Here is an 18115-nt window from a genome sequence, read left to right as displayed (position 1 = left end):
AATGTCCTGCTTCCAGAATCGAGGGTGGGAGTCAAATCATACAGACCCCACTCAAAATATAGTTGACCTTCCATAGTCATATTAAAAATAGATGCAAGCCTTACATTCAGCATCACACTATGTTCATGTTTGTTTTTTATTAGTAATTTAAATGTCTTGGGAGTGCAAACTGGCGCAGCCAGTATGGAAAGCAGTATGGAGTATCCTCAAAAAATTAAGAATAGATCTACCATACGATCCAGCTATCCCACTGCTGGGTGTTTATTCAAAGAACTTGAAAACACAAAGGCATAAAGATACCTGCACCCCTGTGTTCATTGCAGCATTGTTCACTATAGCCAAGACTTGGAAGCAACCTAGGTGCCCATCAAGGGACGAATGGATAAAGAAGATGTGGTATATATACACAGTGGAATACTACTCAGCCATAAGAAATGATGAAATCCGGCCATTTGTGACAACATGGATGGTCTTTGAGGGTATTATGCTGAGTGAAATAAGTTAGAGGGAGAAAGTCAAATACCGTATGATCTCACTCATAGGTAGAAGATAAAAACAACGATAAACACACACATAGCAATGGAGATTGGATTGGTGGTTACCATAAGGGGAGGGGGTGGGGGCCAAAAGGGATGATTAAGCTCACATGTGAGGGGATGGACTATAATTAGTTTTTGGGTGGTGAACATGATGTAATCTACACAGAATTAGAAATATATTACAGTGTACATCTGAAAGCTATATATTGTTGTAATCCAATGTTACTGCAATTAAACAAAAGTTAAAAAAATAATAATTTAAATGACTTAATTGTTGAGTAAAATTGATGCCCCAAACAGGTGCATCATTTCTAACCTTTGACATCACAGAGCCCTGTAGCGCACTGATAGTTTTTTCATGACTGAGGAGCATGGGCACAGAATTTACTTGTGATGAAATATAATCTAAACTTTATATATTAAACAAACATAGTGTTTATAAAACAAATGGAAACTACATTCCATCAAGAGCCTGTTCCAGAAGTTGCACCTTGGAAGTGACATTTATAATGGGCCCTAAGCCCACTCAGCAGGCCTCCCATCAGTGTGGCTGTGTCGCATCTGGTGGCAGTGACGCTGTAACCTGGCAGTAAAAGACTTTGCCTCCACTCTGGTCTTGGTTGCTTTATATCATTTTATTCAGATTTTATACTTGCAGGTCTGTGGTGATGAAGAGAATGTAATCCAGAACTCTTTCTTTGCTAGTTTTGTAGGAAATTGTGAGATTGATTTGGAGATCAAGCGATATTTTTGTAGAGCGGGTGTGCAAAGTATACAGGTAAGGTTTTTTTACACTTCTGTCTTCTAAAATTTTCTGTGCTCTATTCAAAAAAAATTGTGAAGTTTTTATTAACTCAGAATTTCTTTGAAGTTAAGTTTTTGTTTGTAGGTTATACATGAGGAAAACCTGTAGTCAAATGCTCAGAAGTCGCTAAGACAATCCTACATCCTCTTTGCATCGGTCAGTGGTTTCTGGAATTGTTTTCTGTTACATGTTTCGGTTTCCGTTTGAATTTAGATCCATGGCACAATGCGGGTGATCCTGGAACCATTGATTGGAGACATGCCCTTGGTGGGAGCGTTGTCTGTCTTCTTTCTTAGGAAGCCAGTAAGTCAATGTTTATTTTGTTCTTGTCTTCCCACTCACTGACAAGAATATGTACATAACGAAGAGTATATAAAGTGCAGAAAGAGTTCTCTCCTTAACTCACTCTTTTCCCTTTCTGATGCATGAATCCTATGAGTGTTTTCATACCTTTTTGTGCCTTAATGGAGGGTTCATCTCTTTTGGTAGACAACTTTTCTTCTTGATTATAAAAATAGTATATTTGTTACAGAACATTTGAAAATCTAGACTTTTTTAAAAGTGTAGGCTGTACCTTGCCATTCAGCACCTATCACTGAGTATGATTTATAGATATTTGCTCATTTGATCCTCATAGCTCTGTAGATACATACTGTCTCAGTGTTGTTGTACTCACCAGGAACTGAGAGTCTAATCTGTTTTAGTCGTTCCTATATAGACACCCCTTCACCTAGGCTCCTCCCCTTGCCTGACTCCTCCTCCTCCTCCTCCTCCCCCCTCCCTTCCCTGGGCTCCTCCTCCCAGGCTCGTCCCCTCACTGAGCCTCCTCCCCCTCACCTGGTGGCTCCTTTCCTGCAAGGCTCCTCACCTAGGCTTCTGCAATCTCTGATAGGCTTCCTGCCTTGGCCCTGTCCTCAGTAGACTTCACCACCAGCGTATCTTCCCAAGGTGAAATCTGACCCACCAGAGGTTGTCTCTCACTTGCAGACAATCATCGTGGTCTAGGTGGGGTCTCTCCAGCCTCATTTCCTGGCACTGCCCCATGAGCATCTTGAGTTCCAGCAACAGGGAAGAATTACAGTCAGGCCTTTGTGTTATCCTTTCCTGGGACACAGGTGGTCAGGTTTCCTCCTTGCTCCCATGGCACCCGTATAGTCCTGTGGGGTGTAGCACACTTCTCATTAACTCTTTGAAAGCCACAACTATATCTGTCCCAACACCTTTGAGTAAATGTCTGATGGATCAATTCATCTTTTTCTCAAATGTCTCTTCACAATATGCCATTTTTGTACCATTAATATCAGGTATAGTTTAAAATGGGAATATTAGTTTGTATAATTTGATTCAAATAACTTAATACAATTTATTGTTCTTGGGTTTTTAAAGTATGTGTTTGTCTAAACCAAACTACAGGTGGCCTTTTTTTTGTATAAAAACACAAGAAAAATTAACTGTCATCACTTTCTATTGCCACTAAAATTATTATTCTCATTTGCTTTTTTTGCTTATAATGGGCTTATTTTGAGTGTATTTTAACTACACAAAACATGGTAAAATTCAAAAGCTATTAAGGAACCTCTTTGTTAAATTTTAATATATTAAAATTTTGAGAAGAGATCCATAAAAGATTTTAAATTCATGGATTCTTTTTTACATACAAGTTATTTAAAAGCCAGTATGTGTAAGAAACTTCCTTCATTAATGAGTATAAAAAACTAATCTTTAGCAAATTGCTAAGTACTTTTAACTTATAGGGAATTTTTAACAATTTAAAAAAAAGCCTGGGGCCAGCCCAGGGGTGCAGCAGTTCAGTTCGCACATTCTGCTTCAGCGGCCTGGGGTTCGCTGGTTCGGATCCCGGGTGCGGACCTATGCACGGCTTGCCGTGCTGTGGCAGGCGTCCCACATGTAAAGTAGAGGAAGATGGGCACAGATGTTAGCTCGGGGCCAGGCTTCCTCAGCAAAAAGAGGAGGATTGACAGCAGATGTTAGCTCAGGGCTAATCTTCCTCAAAGAAAAAATAAAAGCCTGGGGTTTTTTTCAGTTCAGAATGTAACAAAATCCAAATCTTTAAATCTTCCTCCAAAGTTAGTAATACTCTTCCTTAGTATGGATCTCCCATAGGTGTATTTACTTTAAAAGTAACCTTATAATAATAACTTCCAAGTGAAATGTTAATGCTGAGAAAAGAAGGATGAGTCTGAAAAGTTCAGAATCATTCATTTCCTTATATGGTGAGTAAAGTCACTAAACATATGCTTCAGAGAAGGGAATTTTTTTCAGTTACTTTCAACTGGAAAATATGAGAATAGAATTCACTGCTGACTGCCAAGTAATTCTTCCTCACTGCAGTGAAAAATACAGCTATAAAGATTTTGAGGGTTTTTGACTATTCGGATGATTTAGAAGCATAGTGCCACAGACACTTATGGAAACCTTTACACATTATTTTTCTGCTTGTTGGTTTGTTTAGATTAGTTTTGATAATGTGCTCCTTGTTAAAAAAACTAAACTAAAAATTTCTGAAGTGATGAACTTTTGGAGCACAGTATAATATGATGGTTAAATGACAGTCTTGGGTGTCATAAACCTGGTTTTGCACTCCTGGTTCTTTCTCTTCTTACTGTGTGGTTTGAATAACTTATTTAATTTCTCTAAGCCTCTGTTTCCCCATCTGCAACATGGGAATTACACTAACACCTCCCTCATAGGATTAAATGTGAAGATTAAATAACAGTGGATGTAAAACACTTAGTACCAAGCTGGCACATAGTAAGTCCTCAGATTTTTAAGAAATTAAATATTTTCCTAACGTAGGTTTAGCATTCTGGTGGAGTCCTGACACCAGAGATCAAGTATTGGTAAGCACAAAAGCTTGGATGAAACTTCTGGTAAGAACCAGGACAAAAGCTTGGATGAAGATTCTGATAAGAACCAGAACAAGTCAGTGTCTGCCCTTGGGTGTGTCCCAGGGAATGGGTGGCCCCACACCCAGGCTAAATTGCCTCTGGCATGCACACTCGTATGGTGTTTCTGAATCCTTAGGTCTTTTTTAGATCTGTCCCAGGAGTATGGATTAGACTAGAGTGAAGCCAGGAGGTCTTTTCCAGAACTTCTCCAGGAGATGGTCTGAGTTGCTCTGAGTGTGTTTATGCTAAGGAGGTCCTCCCAGCCAGCAGAGGACATGCCTCCTGAGTCTTTGAACTGCGGATTATCTTTCTTCATCTGTAAAATGGAAATAACATCTTCCTTTTAGAGTAACTGTGAGAAAAAATTGAATCCTGTTAGCCAGGACTCCAGCAATTGAAGTACCTTAGGCAAAGGAGGGAAAAAATGAAAGGTTTTACTTAAAAATAAACATAGCGTATATTGATATCTCATTAAATCTGTGCAGGAGTTGCAGTTCAGTGTCAGGAACAGACTGGAATGAGGAATTCGAGAGCCACTGTGACTGTCTCCCACCCATGCCTGTGATGCCTTTGCTCCATTCTCTCTCTCTCAGACCAGCTTCCTCTGGTCCCTTAATCCACATGCCAGAAACATAGCTTACAGCACTCCCAAGAGGCAGGGAGTCTTCCTCTCTTCCCTTCATCCTTCTTCTCCCTACCCAGCTGGGTCAGACCAGCCAGGAGTAGGAAAGTTGCAGCGTTTGTTAAGGCTCCCAGAAGCCAACTCCTACAACCCTGCGTAAAAGGCAGCAGTGAGGTGGAGAGGCAGGACTGTGCAGACAGACTGAAGAGGATCCCAAACTTAGACCACACGTGAAGCCACCAGGAAGCTTTGGGGATATTTATCCTGTTAGGTGTTTTCTGAGTTTCTGGGATCTATGGTTTGATATCTTTCATTATTTTGGACTGTCTTGCTCCACCCCCAGTGGTGGGGACAGGGGAGCTGTCTGTCATCCTTTCCGTCCTGGGTCTCGGGCCTGGTGCTCTTTCAGTAACCCTACACCCTCTCTTTGCCTGTGTCTTTCGTGGGTCTTGTGCAGGAGAGAGTTTGCACACTCACCCCCAGCACTATGGGATCTCTAATGGTCTGGGCCTGTGACTGTGTCCTACCCTCCCCAAGGCATAGAGGGTATTTTCTCTTCTTTTCCTCTCCACCAGATGCAATGGGCCTTCCCCTGTGCTTGCTTCCCCAGTGGCTTCTGTTCCTTATGGTGGAAGGTGGGGCTGTGTCTTTCTTGCAGCAGCTGCCCCTCACCAGCCTCAGCCCTACAGGAAGTGTTCTCCCTGGTCTCCAGTGTTTGCAGCGACCACATACTGCTCGGTTCACCAATTGGATTACACGTGCCCTGTGTCTGTGGATTTCAAAGGGTTTATTTTGGCTCACGCACACTTGGTCTTTAGCAGTTAGGATCTAGCTAGAGTCATCTCACCTGCCCTGTAGTGGCCTCCTCCTCCCCTTGGAGCTGCCTTTAAGGAAGGGTTTCAGGCAGGCTGGTGGCCCTGTCACTTCCGCCCTCCCATGTGTTCAAGAGTGATGCTCTTTCCAGTTTTCTACATCCCAGTTGGTAGCTGGAAGTCCCAGGAGCTTTAAAACATAAAAACACTCTTGACCTTTACCACCAGCCCAAATTGACTAATTCAAAAACTCTGGAAAAGGGTGGGAGCCACAAGTCTGTATTTTTACCAGACCTCCCAGGTGATTATATTCTGTGACCCGTGGAACTTAATGCACTTAGGATACCCAGCATGTAGCAAGTGCTGGTATAAACAGTTGCTGTTGTTGAACTATAAATTTTACTACATCCATCACACAGTGCATTATGGAAACGCAGAGAGAAGGGCATGTCTGTGCTTTTCATGAAATGCATGGATATGTTCACAGCCCACTTGAAAGGTGACCACATTACTCCTTCCGTTTCTTATAGAAGAGCTGTAGCAGCCCACAGAGGTGATTTCCTGTCCTCTGGACACCTTTCACTAGCTCTTCAGTTTCCCAGAGCAGAGACTTTAGTCATCCAGATGGGGTGGTTGAGGGGGGCGTGAGCGGTACTAACTTTAGTGGCTTTTCCAAAGCTGTGGCTTATCCTTTCCCTTCTCAGGTGTTCCTCCCTGTGTCCCTGTTCAGACTTTGCAGACTGAGTTTTCACACCTCTCTCTCTCACACACACACACGCTCATTCTCTCACTCATACCCATTCTCACACTCACACACTTTACACACTTGTGGTCATACATTCACTTACTCTCACACATACACACTTGTTCTCATACACATTCTCACATTCACTCACACTCATTCTCACACACACTTGTTCTCTCATGCTCATTCCCTCACACCTTCATACTCGTCCTCACATTCACACATTCTCACTCACTCATACTCATTTTCACAGTCACACTTTTTTTTCTCTCTTGCTGCCTCCTGCTCTATCCACTCTCGTTGCTTCCTGGTCCCCAGCCTCCCCTGTGCTCAGAGACATGCCAGCTCCTGCGTCAGGGCCTTAGACGTGGGCCCTCTTCTCCTGGAGCCTTCTTTCTTACATTCAGATCTCCTCTTTTCAAGCCCAGCTGAGTCCTGTCCTTCCAAAAATTCTGCCTTTGCCTCCCTGGTGTTTTCTTTCTTTGACCTTGGGTAGCATTTAAATGTATCGCATCATTTTGACAAGAATCATCTGAGCCAGCCCTCTATCCTTGAAGAGTTCCATAATCTTTGAGTCCCTTCCAGGTGACCTGCCCTTTGACAGGGCCTCTCATTAATCTTTGAGTGTTTCCTTAAGCTTTCTGATTCAACAAGATCCCCCAGGCTCATCTTAATAGTTTTTGCCCCAGGCCTGGAATCAGCTGTTTCTTCAAAATCCCTGGTTACTTTGAGTGAAAAATGTGTTTAGAGATCATAGTCAGGGTGCTAGGGGGTGCTGATTGCCCCTGGGTTGTCATTGCTTCTAGGCCTGTTCTTTTAAAGGGCCTATTGATATTTGCAATGCAAATTTATGTCTCATTTCTCTTAGACCAAAAAGTCTTGCTCTTTTGGGACTTTTTTAAATTGTTGCTTTTTAGTTGTGGTCTACCTAAAAGAATCTTGACTCTTCTAATTCATATTTATTTATAAACCATCTACCTCTCAAAGAGATTTGAGCGGTTGCTATATAGGTTATTGAGATCATGCAATTTCTCCTAGCATTTATTCTACAAATATAATGCACAGGTAATTTTGTTATGTGTAATATGCATTTTGATAGGAAAACAGGGTTTCTAATCAATGGTTTTTACCCGTCCACATCCACTTAATGGAATCTTAGCCAACTATTTAAGAATTATTCTAAGATAAATACCCACTGAAAAAATGAACAAAAAAAATTATAAATGTTGAATGAGTGGGTGGAACATGTTCACTAATGTCAGGAAAATACAAATTGAAACTTATAAAATACCATTTTTTAACTGCCAGATGAACTGATTTTTAATATCTATATTTGGTGAAGGTATAAAGAAAGAACGTTTTCATGCACTTTTGGTGGGATATAAATTGGTACAGTATTTTTTTAGAGCAATTAGGTGGTATCTATCAACATAAAAAGTGAACGTTTATCTTCGACCATAACTTCTACTTTTTGAATACTGGTCTGCATGTGCATACCAGGACATGGCATGTAAAAAGATATTTACTGAATCATTACTTATAATAAAAGAGAAATTATAAATATTCCAAGTGGCCATCAATAGGAGGATGGGTATGTAAATTATTATATGATTTTACTGGTGAAAACTATGACATTACAAAAAACAAAGCAAAAACAGAGGTGGGTGTCTAAATGCCAGCACAGGACGATGACCTTGATTTTTACAAAGTGAAATACAAGGTGTGGGGCAGTGTTATGTACTGACCCATTTTGTTTATAAAGAAACAAACCTGTATGATCTGATTTGATAACTGGAAGTAATTTTGATACTTCGTGTTTTTGCCCTTTTTTTAACACAGCTTGTAGAAATTAACTGGACAGGACTGACTAATCTTCTTGATATCCCTGGACTGAAGTAAGTATTATGTCATGTCCTATGGTCAGCTTGTTGATGGTGTTGTAATGTGCATTTACACTGTTATGAAAACTACACAGAACTGTTAAGGCCTGTCTCTACCAGGCGGAATCTGTGCCTTCCCAGCAGGCTCTCATATGAGACTCGAATGGAGAGACTGTCGTGGGCTCTGTTCTCATAACCTGCCTGAGACTGCTGGGATCCAAATGAGCTAGAGTAGAGTGGTTTTAGGACTTTAGACTGAGTCACTCGCCTTTCATTTTACTTTCATTCAACATGAGGCGTGTTTTGAGTTTTGTTATTTTAGAAAACTAACAGCCTTTTAGTATCTAAATTAATTTTTAAATTTGGTATTTATTATTTTTCCAGAAAAATAAGCTTGAAAAGCGAATATATGTTTCGAAACTAGCCCTCTCTGGGTTCTTTTCAAGTTTTGCTACCCCCTCCCCCTTCTGCCTTTTGTGCCTGTAGCCACTCCTCCTTGGAGGGTGGATGCCAGTTCTGGGCCTAAGAATGTGTGGGATGGCTCCAGGAGTCTGGGTGGGCAAGGTGAGAAGCCCGAAGTCCCTGCAGCACATGAGGGGAGTCCTTCATTCCCCTGGACCAATCTAGTATCTAAAACATGAGCACGGTTTCCCACAATAAGCATATGAAAACATTAGAGTGCATCCCTACTGTGAGAGAAGTGAGATCTTCCTACTTGTGTCACAATCCCCCTCACATGGTGGATGGTGACTGTGGAAAACCTGAGTCACTTCCAAGCGTCAGTCTGAGACTACAGCCTCAAAACCTGCTTTTGCTGGTTTTACTATTGTATTCAAAGGTTAAAATATAATTACTTACTGGTTAAAGTTACATATGTTTCTAGTGGGTACTTTGCTAATTTGTGAATTTTTTTTTCCCCTAAAATAGCTTAGAAATTAAATTATGAAAGCCTTCGTTTCGGTCTGTTTTTCCTATTCCTATGTATTTGTTTATGCCCCTGAAATGGCCATTAGAAAGAACTTTGTTTCATTATCAGGGAAAAATTAGGACTTTAATAAATTAAGGCATGTTCATAATAATAAAAGTCTTTCTTAGGTACTGTGGTTTACTGGATATAGAAAAATACTGTTATCTTTAAAAGATCTTTGGAAAGAAAGGACAATTTAAAAAAAGATTTGTTAAAGTGTTCATTAGAGTTCTTGGTTGCAAACAACAAACGCAACTCAAGTGGTCTTAAATAAGTGAGTAAATAAATACTGTTTTTTAAAGACAGTTTATTCATTCATCCAACAGATAGGTATTGATTGCCTGCTATGAGCCGGGACAGTTCTTAGTGCTGGGGTGTGACTGTGAACACAACAGCCACACACCCACTCTCATGGAGCTCGCAGTCCAGTGGCTCACTCCTGCCTCCTGTCACTGGGTGACTTCAGACACAGACAGGTGTTGGTGTTAAATGACTGTCCAGCTCTTGGCTCTGCTTTTCTCTGTGTGGCTTTGTTTTCAGGCAGGGTTTTGCTATGAACTAGCAGTTTCTAGCTTCTCTTCTGTAAGCTTAGCAACCTTAGTCAAAAAAGAACCGTTTCCACTAGTTCCAGCAGAAGTTCGAGGGTTGAATTCTGGTTGTCCACCCATCCTGGACAAATTCCTGTGATTCTGATGATCAGGTTTGGGTCTTATGCTCACCACTTGAGAAGGCAGAGAAATGCTTGAACAAACCCCAGTGAATGGGGGTCCCCCAAAGGAAGAACTTTCACAGAAGTAGGGGGAATGGATACTGGACAAATCTCTGTTGTCATTTAGGGTAAGAAAAAGTATTTGTTCTACATTCCTCCCTTTAATATCACGGGAGGACTGAAATAGACATAGGGTTGTGGAAGTCTACTCTGTAAATAGCGTTGTGTTAGCACCCTTAAAGGGTGAGCCAGAGGGCATGTTCTGCCCTCAGCAAGCCTGCAGCTCAGGAAGTCAGCCCAAGTCATTTATAAAACGGAGATACACACATACACATGTGCATATACACATGGAGATAACATACATACATGCATACACATACGTATGTAGCTCCATTCTATTTAATGATGTTTGTATGTAGGCAGATTCTTTTTATATAGTAATAGCTTCTAGCTATTGTTTTATATATAGATTTTATATACATAATATATAAAATATATATTCGACATATATAGAATTATATATATCATTAAAAACATATACTCATATAAACAACAGCAAACATAGATACAGAGAACAGATTGGTGGTTACCAGAGGGCAAGGGAGGTGAGGGGGGCAAAAGGAGTAAAAAGGGACGTTTATACAGTGACAGATGGAAACTAGACTTTTGGTGGTGAACATGATGTAGTGTATACAGAAGTCTAAATATAATGATGTACACCTGAAATTTATATAATGTTATAAACCAGTGTTACCTCAAAAAATATATATATACACTTGTGTATATTTTAGAAATATAGAGGGAAAAATACACACACCACTCAAAAACAAGGCTATGGCATAAAAGGGATATGTAAAAATATCCGTTTTAAATGAAATTATGTATTTTATATGACATAATTTATATTTAATTATGTAAATTTTATAAAATTGACATTTTATATTTATATAAATTTTATGTAATATATACATACTTAACATAAAATTTAGGGTACTATTTTTCACTCAGAGACTTTCTTCGAGTGAAAGCTATGGCAAGCCTTATGTTATAAAAGTAAATATTCAATAATTTTGAACCTAACATGAAATCTTGCCCCTAGCTTTATAAAATGAACATCTACATGCTGTATTTGGTGGTTAGAAAACAGAACTCAAGGTATTATAAAGTGGCAATAATTCCTGAATTACTTCAGTTTACCATAAATTTCAGCTATCCCTACTATTTTCCACTGAAGAGCCCTAAACTGAGTGTTGAAGGTGTAAGAAGAGATGAGAATTATGACAGAACCAGAGCTAACATGATGAATAGGGATGGTGTTCCGAAGCACAGAGAGGATCAGCCACAGTAGGAAGCCGCTCCTGTGTGATGAGACCGCGGCAGCAGTCAGGTCAAGCAGGGTGGCCAGCTAAGTGGGGAGGCTCCAGTGAGTGCTCGGGAGCAGCTGCAGCCATGACAAGTCAGGAGGAGGCTGAATGTGTGACAGGATGAAAGGCGAGTGTGGGGGGCACCCGGGTGGGCCTTCTGCTGGTTTGTAGGTGTCGAGCCAGAGCCTGCATGGTGTGAAGGTGAGTGGCAAGGCCATTGACCTACCACCATTGCAGCTAAGGGATTCTTGAAAACATTTATGTCCTCGGTGAGGGGATTCCTGTTTCAACAGATTTTTCGATACAAATAAAACTGGTATTTTGGGTGGAAAATGCCGAAAGTAAGAATGTGCTTGATATTGAAGCTTTGAAGGACCACCTCATACCTCTACTTTATGAACATATATCCACTGTCTGCCAGCTTAAACCCTCTGAGTCTCTTTGGAGCATTAACATCTAATTAACTGACCTATTCACAAGTAAAGTAGTGTTGTCTGTGGAGTTGGGTTTTTCTTTTTTTTCCCCCAGGTTCTGAGGTCAGGTCCCATATCTTGTCGTTGCATTTGGACACCCAACTTACAGTGAATGCTCAGTTACTACTCATTGAACGATAGTGCTGTCCCAGTGGATATTTTTATATGTACAGTTACTTCATGTATGTTAATAATTTTAACGTCTGAGAAGTACTGGCAAGAAGTAGAATTCTTTTAAAACTTTGCACTTCTGCTTAAAGGTGTCTTCTATAGCAATGAAACTTCATTTATGTATGCTTTCAGAAGTGTTGTCACATACCTGTTACTTAATTCTCACATTTACCCCAAAGAATAGGCAAAAAATATATATTAAATGTACATTTGTGTTTCTTTATCCTCCACAATTTTATTCTTATTACTGAGTTCTGTGTAGTGGTATATAGTATTTCAAAATTATTACAGTATTCAGTACCCAAATAAAGTGAAGAGAGAATAAGCTGAAAGTAAACTTCTTTTACCTCATTGGGGGGAATATAATGCATATGTACCCATGCATATATAACAAGAGAGAAATTTAATGTAATAAACATGGAATGAGTAAATGGCTGTTTGTTAGAGTATTCTCTGGACTTTTATGGATATTTGAAATATTGCATATTAAAAAAGAAAGTTAGTAAAATGTAAGTTAGTCATTATTAAATCAACGATAATGTTACATAGGAATGTATGAAATGTTATTTAGGACATTATGAAATGTCGCCAGAATGTTGCCTTGTGTTCTCAGAATAAATGCTACATAATAGTCACCATAGCAGTATTGTAGCTAAAGTGTTGAACTGCTGGTTTTAAATATTGTGTTGGAGAAATTAGACAACTCCAACCCTGTAAATGGGATGTTGTGTTGTGTTTGTGGTGAGTTTACTGTTAAAGCGACAACTAGCATTGATGTGTCTGATAGTTGGTTTGTTCTTTTTACCTCTTACCTCACAGTGGTTTATCAGATACTATCATTTTGGATATAATATCAAATTATCTGGTGCTTCCCAATCGAATCACCGTTCCTCTTGTCAGTGAAATTCAAATAGCTCAGCTGCGGTTTCCTATACCAAAGGTAAGCGCGTCTTAGCCTCCCTCAGCCCTTACAAGTACATATGGAGAACCTTCGCACACACTGGGTGTTGTAACTTCTTGCATTTCTCCTAACAGTGACCTTGCCACATGGATCTTGATGCAGTAAAGGTAGTTTCTCCTGCCACACTCCTTAAGAGGTTGGCTAATGAGTGTCTGACCTGAAAGCTTTCACAAAGACTTCAGATCAGTTCTTAAACCTCAGCTGTGAACCTCAAAGGTGCTAATAGAGATTTAATTCTGCACATGCTATTGCAAGTCATAAAGGACACTGTGATAATTTAGTTATCACAAAGCACATGTTACTTGTGTTATCAAAATGTGACTGCTTAGTCTAAGCAATGGGGACTTTGTCTAAGGACTGGTGCAGGTTTTCTCTCAGATGTGAGAATATGCTTATCTCTGGAGTCGTTAAATGAGCAGCGTGGCAGAAGCCATGCTGGTACTACAGTTACCCTGGGTGGGAGGAAGGGACGGGGCTGTATCTGAGCCACAGCCTGGGGTTGAGCCACAGCTCCACTTCCGGACATATTAATTGGCACGTCTGGGCCTCAGTTTCTTCATCTGTAAATTGGAGGTGATACCTGTCACACAGAGTTGGGTCACAGATACTGGAATCACCTTCATTCGAGTAAATAAGTAAAGTCGACTAAAGACTATGAGAACTGGCCAGTCAAGGACAGGCTAGCGAAGGAGGTACTTGGGGTAGACAGCCCCTCACAGGTATATGAGAGCTTTTCCCACTCTGTACTTGACCCACATCCCTCTAGTCTTGTCTGACTTTGGACTCTGTCTGTAGTGAGCATGACACTGATGCACACAGGATAGGTTACAGTTAAGTAACCAAAACAAAAGTGTTGAGTTGGTCCTGTTCAGTGGGAGTGGTGGTATTTTTAGTTTGTTTCCTGAAGTCGAAGTAGACAACTTTTCCCTGAGGCCTGATACTTTCTCTAGTTAAATTAGATCCCAGGGGCTGGCCCTGGGGCCGAGTGGTTTAAGTTCACGTCCTCCACTTCGGCTGCCCAGGGTTTTGCTGTTTCAGATCCTGAGTGCGGACATGGCACTGTTCATCAGGCCATGCTGAGGCAGCGTCCCACACAGCACCACCAGAAGGACCTACAACTAGAATATACAACTCTGTACTGGAGGGCCTTGGGGACAACAGATGTTAGCTCAGGTGCCAATCATTAACAACAACAACAACAAAAATTTAGATCCCAGTATCAGTGCACAAATCAGTAAATGTGTTTGAGCATTCTTAGACAGTCAGGGACTGCATGTAAATGGTGATCTCATAGGATTGGTACCATGTGACCTAGCTGTGTGGTAGACTGTACTATGATGTTAGCACAACCCTGACATCTTCTGACGACACTTTTCTCAGAGTGTATCCCCTTCGTCAGCAGACGCATAACTGTATTTTTTAAAAGTAACAGCACTCCATTTAATTGACGCCCAGTTATATTGTTGGCATTTAGCAGGTTTAGTGAAGCACTACATATGAGAAAAGGATGTCTTTTTCCTTGTCTGCTGATCTTCATCTCTGAAAATGCAGGAATTCCTTTCCATGCAGAAATCCTCGTGCTCCTTTGCCACTTAGGCTTTTTATTCTTGAGTGCGGGTGAGCGTCTCAGCCTTCCCAGATCCAGTCTTACTTAACCATGTGGTGGTTAATAATGGATGATGCTTAAATATGTTGCCAGATTATCTAAACTTTAGACATGAAATTGTAAACAGGAAATTTTGTTTGAGTTTTTAAAAGTGTATTTTTCTGTAAAAATGCCTATCTTCGTATGCTGATTGGGTTAGGAATGTCGCACAGTAATTTTTTAAAAAGGTTATGGGGGAGAATGCCACCCTACCGAAAGGTAACTTTGCCACCTTTGTTTGCTTTGAAAGAAATAGGAGTGAATATTTTTATTTTATCAATTAAACAACATTCTGGGAAAAGAGAACTGTATTTAAAGTCTATCAGTAGTAGGTATTTCAAGGTTTTTTCCTATCTATAAAATAATTTTAATGACAGTATTTCCTAGGATTGTTCTAACAATTAAATGAAGTAATCATTGCATATCAAGGGCTTATTAACGGGTCTGATACCTCCTGTAATGTTAGTTATCACTCACTGTAGTAGCAAAACAAGATTGTTTGGTGACCCACGAGGCCCTGTGTAATCTGACCTCCACTCGCCAGAGCCTGGCTCCTTGGGCTCCTGGAGCCCCGGGTTGCTCTGCAATCTCTGCCAGGAGAAGTCTCTGGAGGGGTCAGTGGCTCATGCCTTGCTCTCTTCCCACCTCTGGTCTCCGGTCTAAGCAGTGCCCCTTGGATGCTGTCCTCTTGCCCTGCTTCCGTGTTTCCTTAGCATGGCCTCAGATGTGCTCCATGGTCACTTTCTTCTTTGCTGCATGAGAAGAGGGTCTTTGTTTTGTTCCCTCTGCACCTTATTTTTAGGAGGGGCAGCACACAGCCATCCCTCCGTGTCTGTCACAGGAACCCATGAACAGTCTTCATGTATGTTCTCCTTTTCAGGGTGTTCTAAGGATCCATTTTATTGAAGCTCAGGATCTTCAGGGGAAAGATACTTATCTGAAGGGACTTGTCAAAGGAAAGTCAGACCCCTATGGAGTAATTCGAGTTGGCAACCAAATCTTCCAAAGCAAGGTCATCAAAGAGAACCTCAGTCCAAAGTGGAACGAGGTATACGAGGTAAGGTGTGCCCAGTCATGTCAGCTGGGCGCCCACACTCTTTAATTCCACTCCTGTCACGTGGCAGTGTGAGGTAAGGTGTGTCCAGTCGTATCGACTGAGCCCCACTCTCTAATTCCACTCCTGTCACGTGGGAGTGCGAGGTAAGGTGTATCCAGTCTTGTTGACTGGGCCCCCACCCTCTGATTCCACTCCTGTCACATGGGAGTGCAAGGTAAGGTGTGTCCAGTCGTGTCAACTGGGCGCCCACACTCTTTAATTCCACTCCTGTCACGTGGCAGTGTGAGGTAAGGTGTGTCCAGTCGTATCGACTGAGCCCCACTCTCTAATTCCACTCCTGTCACGTGGGAGTGCGAGGTAAGGTGTATCCAGTCTTGTTGACTGGGCCCCCACCCTCTGATTCCACTCCTGTCACACGGGAGTGCGAGGTAAGGTGTATCCAGTCTTGTTGACTGGGCCCCCACCCTCTGATTCCACTCCTGTCACATGGGAGTGCAAGGTAAGGTGTGTCCAGTCGTGTCGACTGAGCCCCACTCTGTAATTCCACTCCTGTCACGCAGGAGTGCGAGGTAAGGTGTGTCCAGTCTTGTTGACTGGGCCCCCACCCTCTGATTCCACTCTTGTCACATGGGAGTGCAAGGTAAGGTGTGTCCAGTCGTGTTGACTGGGCCCCACTCTATAATTCCACTCCTGTCACATGGGAGTGCAAGGTAAGGTGTGTCCAGTCGTGTTGACTGGGCCCCACTCTGTAATTCCACTCCTGTCATGCGGGAGTGTGAGGTAAGGTGTATCCAGTCGTGTTGACTGGGCCCCCACCCTCTGATTCCTCTCCTGTAACATGGGAGTGCAAGGTAAGGGGTGTCCAGTTGAGTCGACTGGGCCCCACACTCTCATTCCACTCCTGTCACGCGGGAATGCAGTCGGACTAGGCCGCAGTTGAAGTCCTTTTTGCTTTAATTTCCCATCTTTAAAAAGTGTCATACCTTCTATCCCTGCCTCACAACATTCTTGTCATACCAGCACATAAAATTTTAAACCTGAATTACAGAAAGCAATCATAGTAAATAATTGGCCAAATATTTTTCATAGTGTGAAAAATGTTGTGTGTAGTTAACTACACGTAAACTATACAAAAATGAGATTATTTATAGTTTGGTAAATTTTAATTTAGTACATCTGGACATCTCTACATGTCAATAAATGGACATTTATTTATAATAGCCATTCATTGAATAGATACTATCATTCCTTTACCCAACAAGATCAGCATTATAACCATTGCTGTTCCAGTGTGAATGTATTTTCCTTCATGTGGCCAAGTTTTCCCCAGTAAAGCTCCTCAAAGTAGAATTGCTGCATCAAAAGTTACGTGTTTTTGAAAGGACTGATACGTTTTTGCAAAATTGTTCTTCAGAACAGTAGTACAGTTTATATTCCACCAGCTTCCCATCCTTCCCTTCCGATTGTTGCCATATCTCTTAATCTCTGAGTGCTGGTAAGTGGATCACTTGTGGTTCTCCCAAGGATGGCATCTGAACAGAGCCACTTCAGGACAAGAAACATGTCCCAAGCCTGTACCAGGTTTATGAGTTCTGTCCTGTGACCTCGTTCTGGAGCAATTGAACTTCACCCATTGAGATGTAATCCCAGATAACTGAAAACAAACACAGTGGACTGTTACCATGTAGGCAAATATTTCAGAATGATATCCCAGTCATTGAGAAGCGTGTGGTTTGACAGGAAATATAAGTGCTTTACAACTGTTTACCACTGGAGAAAGTACAGCATATGGTGATATTTACTATTGATTATTGAGTATGATCATTATACTCAATAGGTGACAATATTAGTAAAAATGTAAAATAACTACTAATCATTAATTTTTCAGGCTTTAGTCTATGAACACCCTGGACAGGAATTAGAGATTGAGCTTTTTGATGAAGACCCAGACAAGGATGACTTTCTGGGAAGGTAAATCCTTCATGACTGTAAGGAGACCATAGGATCGCTTTTTTTAATAATTACTCTTAAAACTATAATTTAAAAAATAGATTTATGTACATGTTATATGTATTTTTAAATGGCTCTTAGGTATAATATTTGTTTCACCTTAGACATCTTAAAACAGGTTTTATTCCTAAAAAGTTTCACATTTAAGTAAGAGAAGGAAAGCTTCTAGATCTGTGTCTGTCACAGCAGCCACTAGCCACATTTAAATTATTTAAATGCTGTTTAAATTAAATTGATTAAAGTTAAACAAAATTTAAAATTCACTTTCCTAGTGTGCTTGCCGCATTTTGTTAAGTGCTCAGTGGCCACATGGGGTGTGTGGCCCCAGATGCCAGCGTAGCTTTCCAGCCTTCGTACCATGCGGACAGCTTTCCTCTGCATTGTAGAAATGGGTTTTTTAACTTTTTCAATTTGTTGGGTTATTTTTCAGGGGGGAAGTAGTAATT

General features: G+C 41.0%; 1 protein-coding gene across 2 annotated transcripts in view; it reads left to right on the top strand.

Annotated features, from left to right (window-relative positions):
• The window catches only part of ESYT2 (extended synaptotagmin 2), a 92103-nt gene that overhangs the window by 43477 nt on the left and 30511 nt on the right, over positions 1-18115 (top strand). For both annotated transcript variants that reach the window (XM_023640124.2, XM_070266145.1), the window contains exons 5-10: positions 1245-1317; positions 1558-1647; positions 8272-8327; positions 12816-12936; positions 15483-15659; positions 17548-17630. In XM_023640124.2, the coding sequence (XP_023495892.2) occupies positions 1245-1317; positions 1558-1647; positions 8272-8327; positions 12816-12936; positions 15483-15659; positions 17548-17630 (600 nt within the window). The remainder of the gene's footprint in view (positions 1-1244; positions 1318-1557; positions 1648-8271; positions 8328-12815; positions 12937-15482; positions 15660-17547; positions 17631-18115) is intronic.

Source organism: Equus caballus, chromosome 4, assembly GCF_041296265.1.
Source record: "Equus caballus isolate H_3958 breed thoroughbred chromosome 4, TB-T2T, whole genome shotgun sequence".
NCBI lineage: Eukaryota > Metazoa > Chordata > Mammalia > Perissodactyla > Equidae > Equus > Equus caballus.
This window is presented reverse-complemented; position numbering and strand designations above follow the sequence as displayed.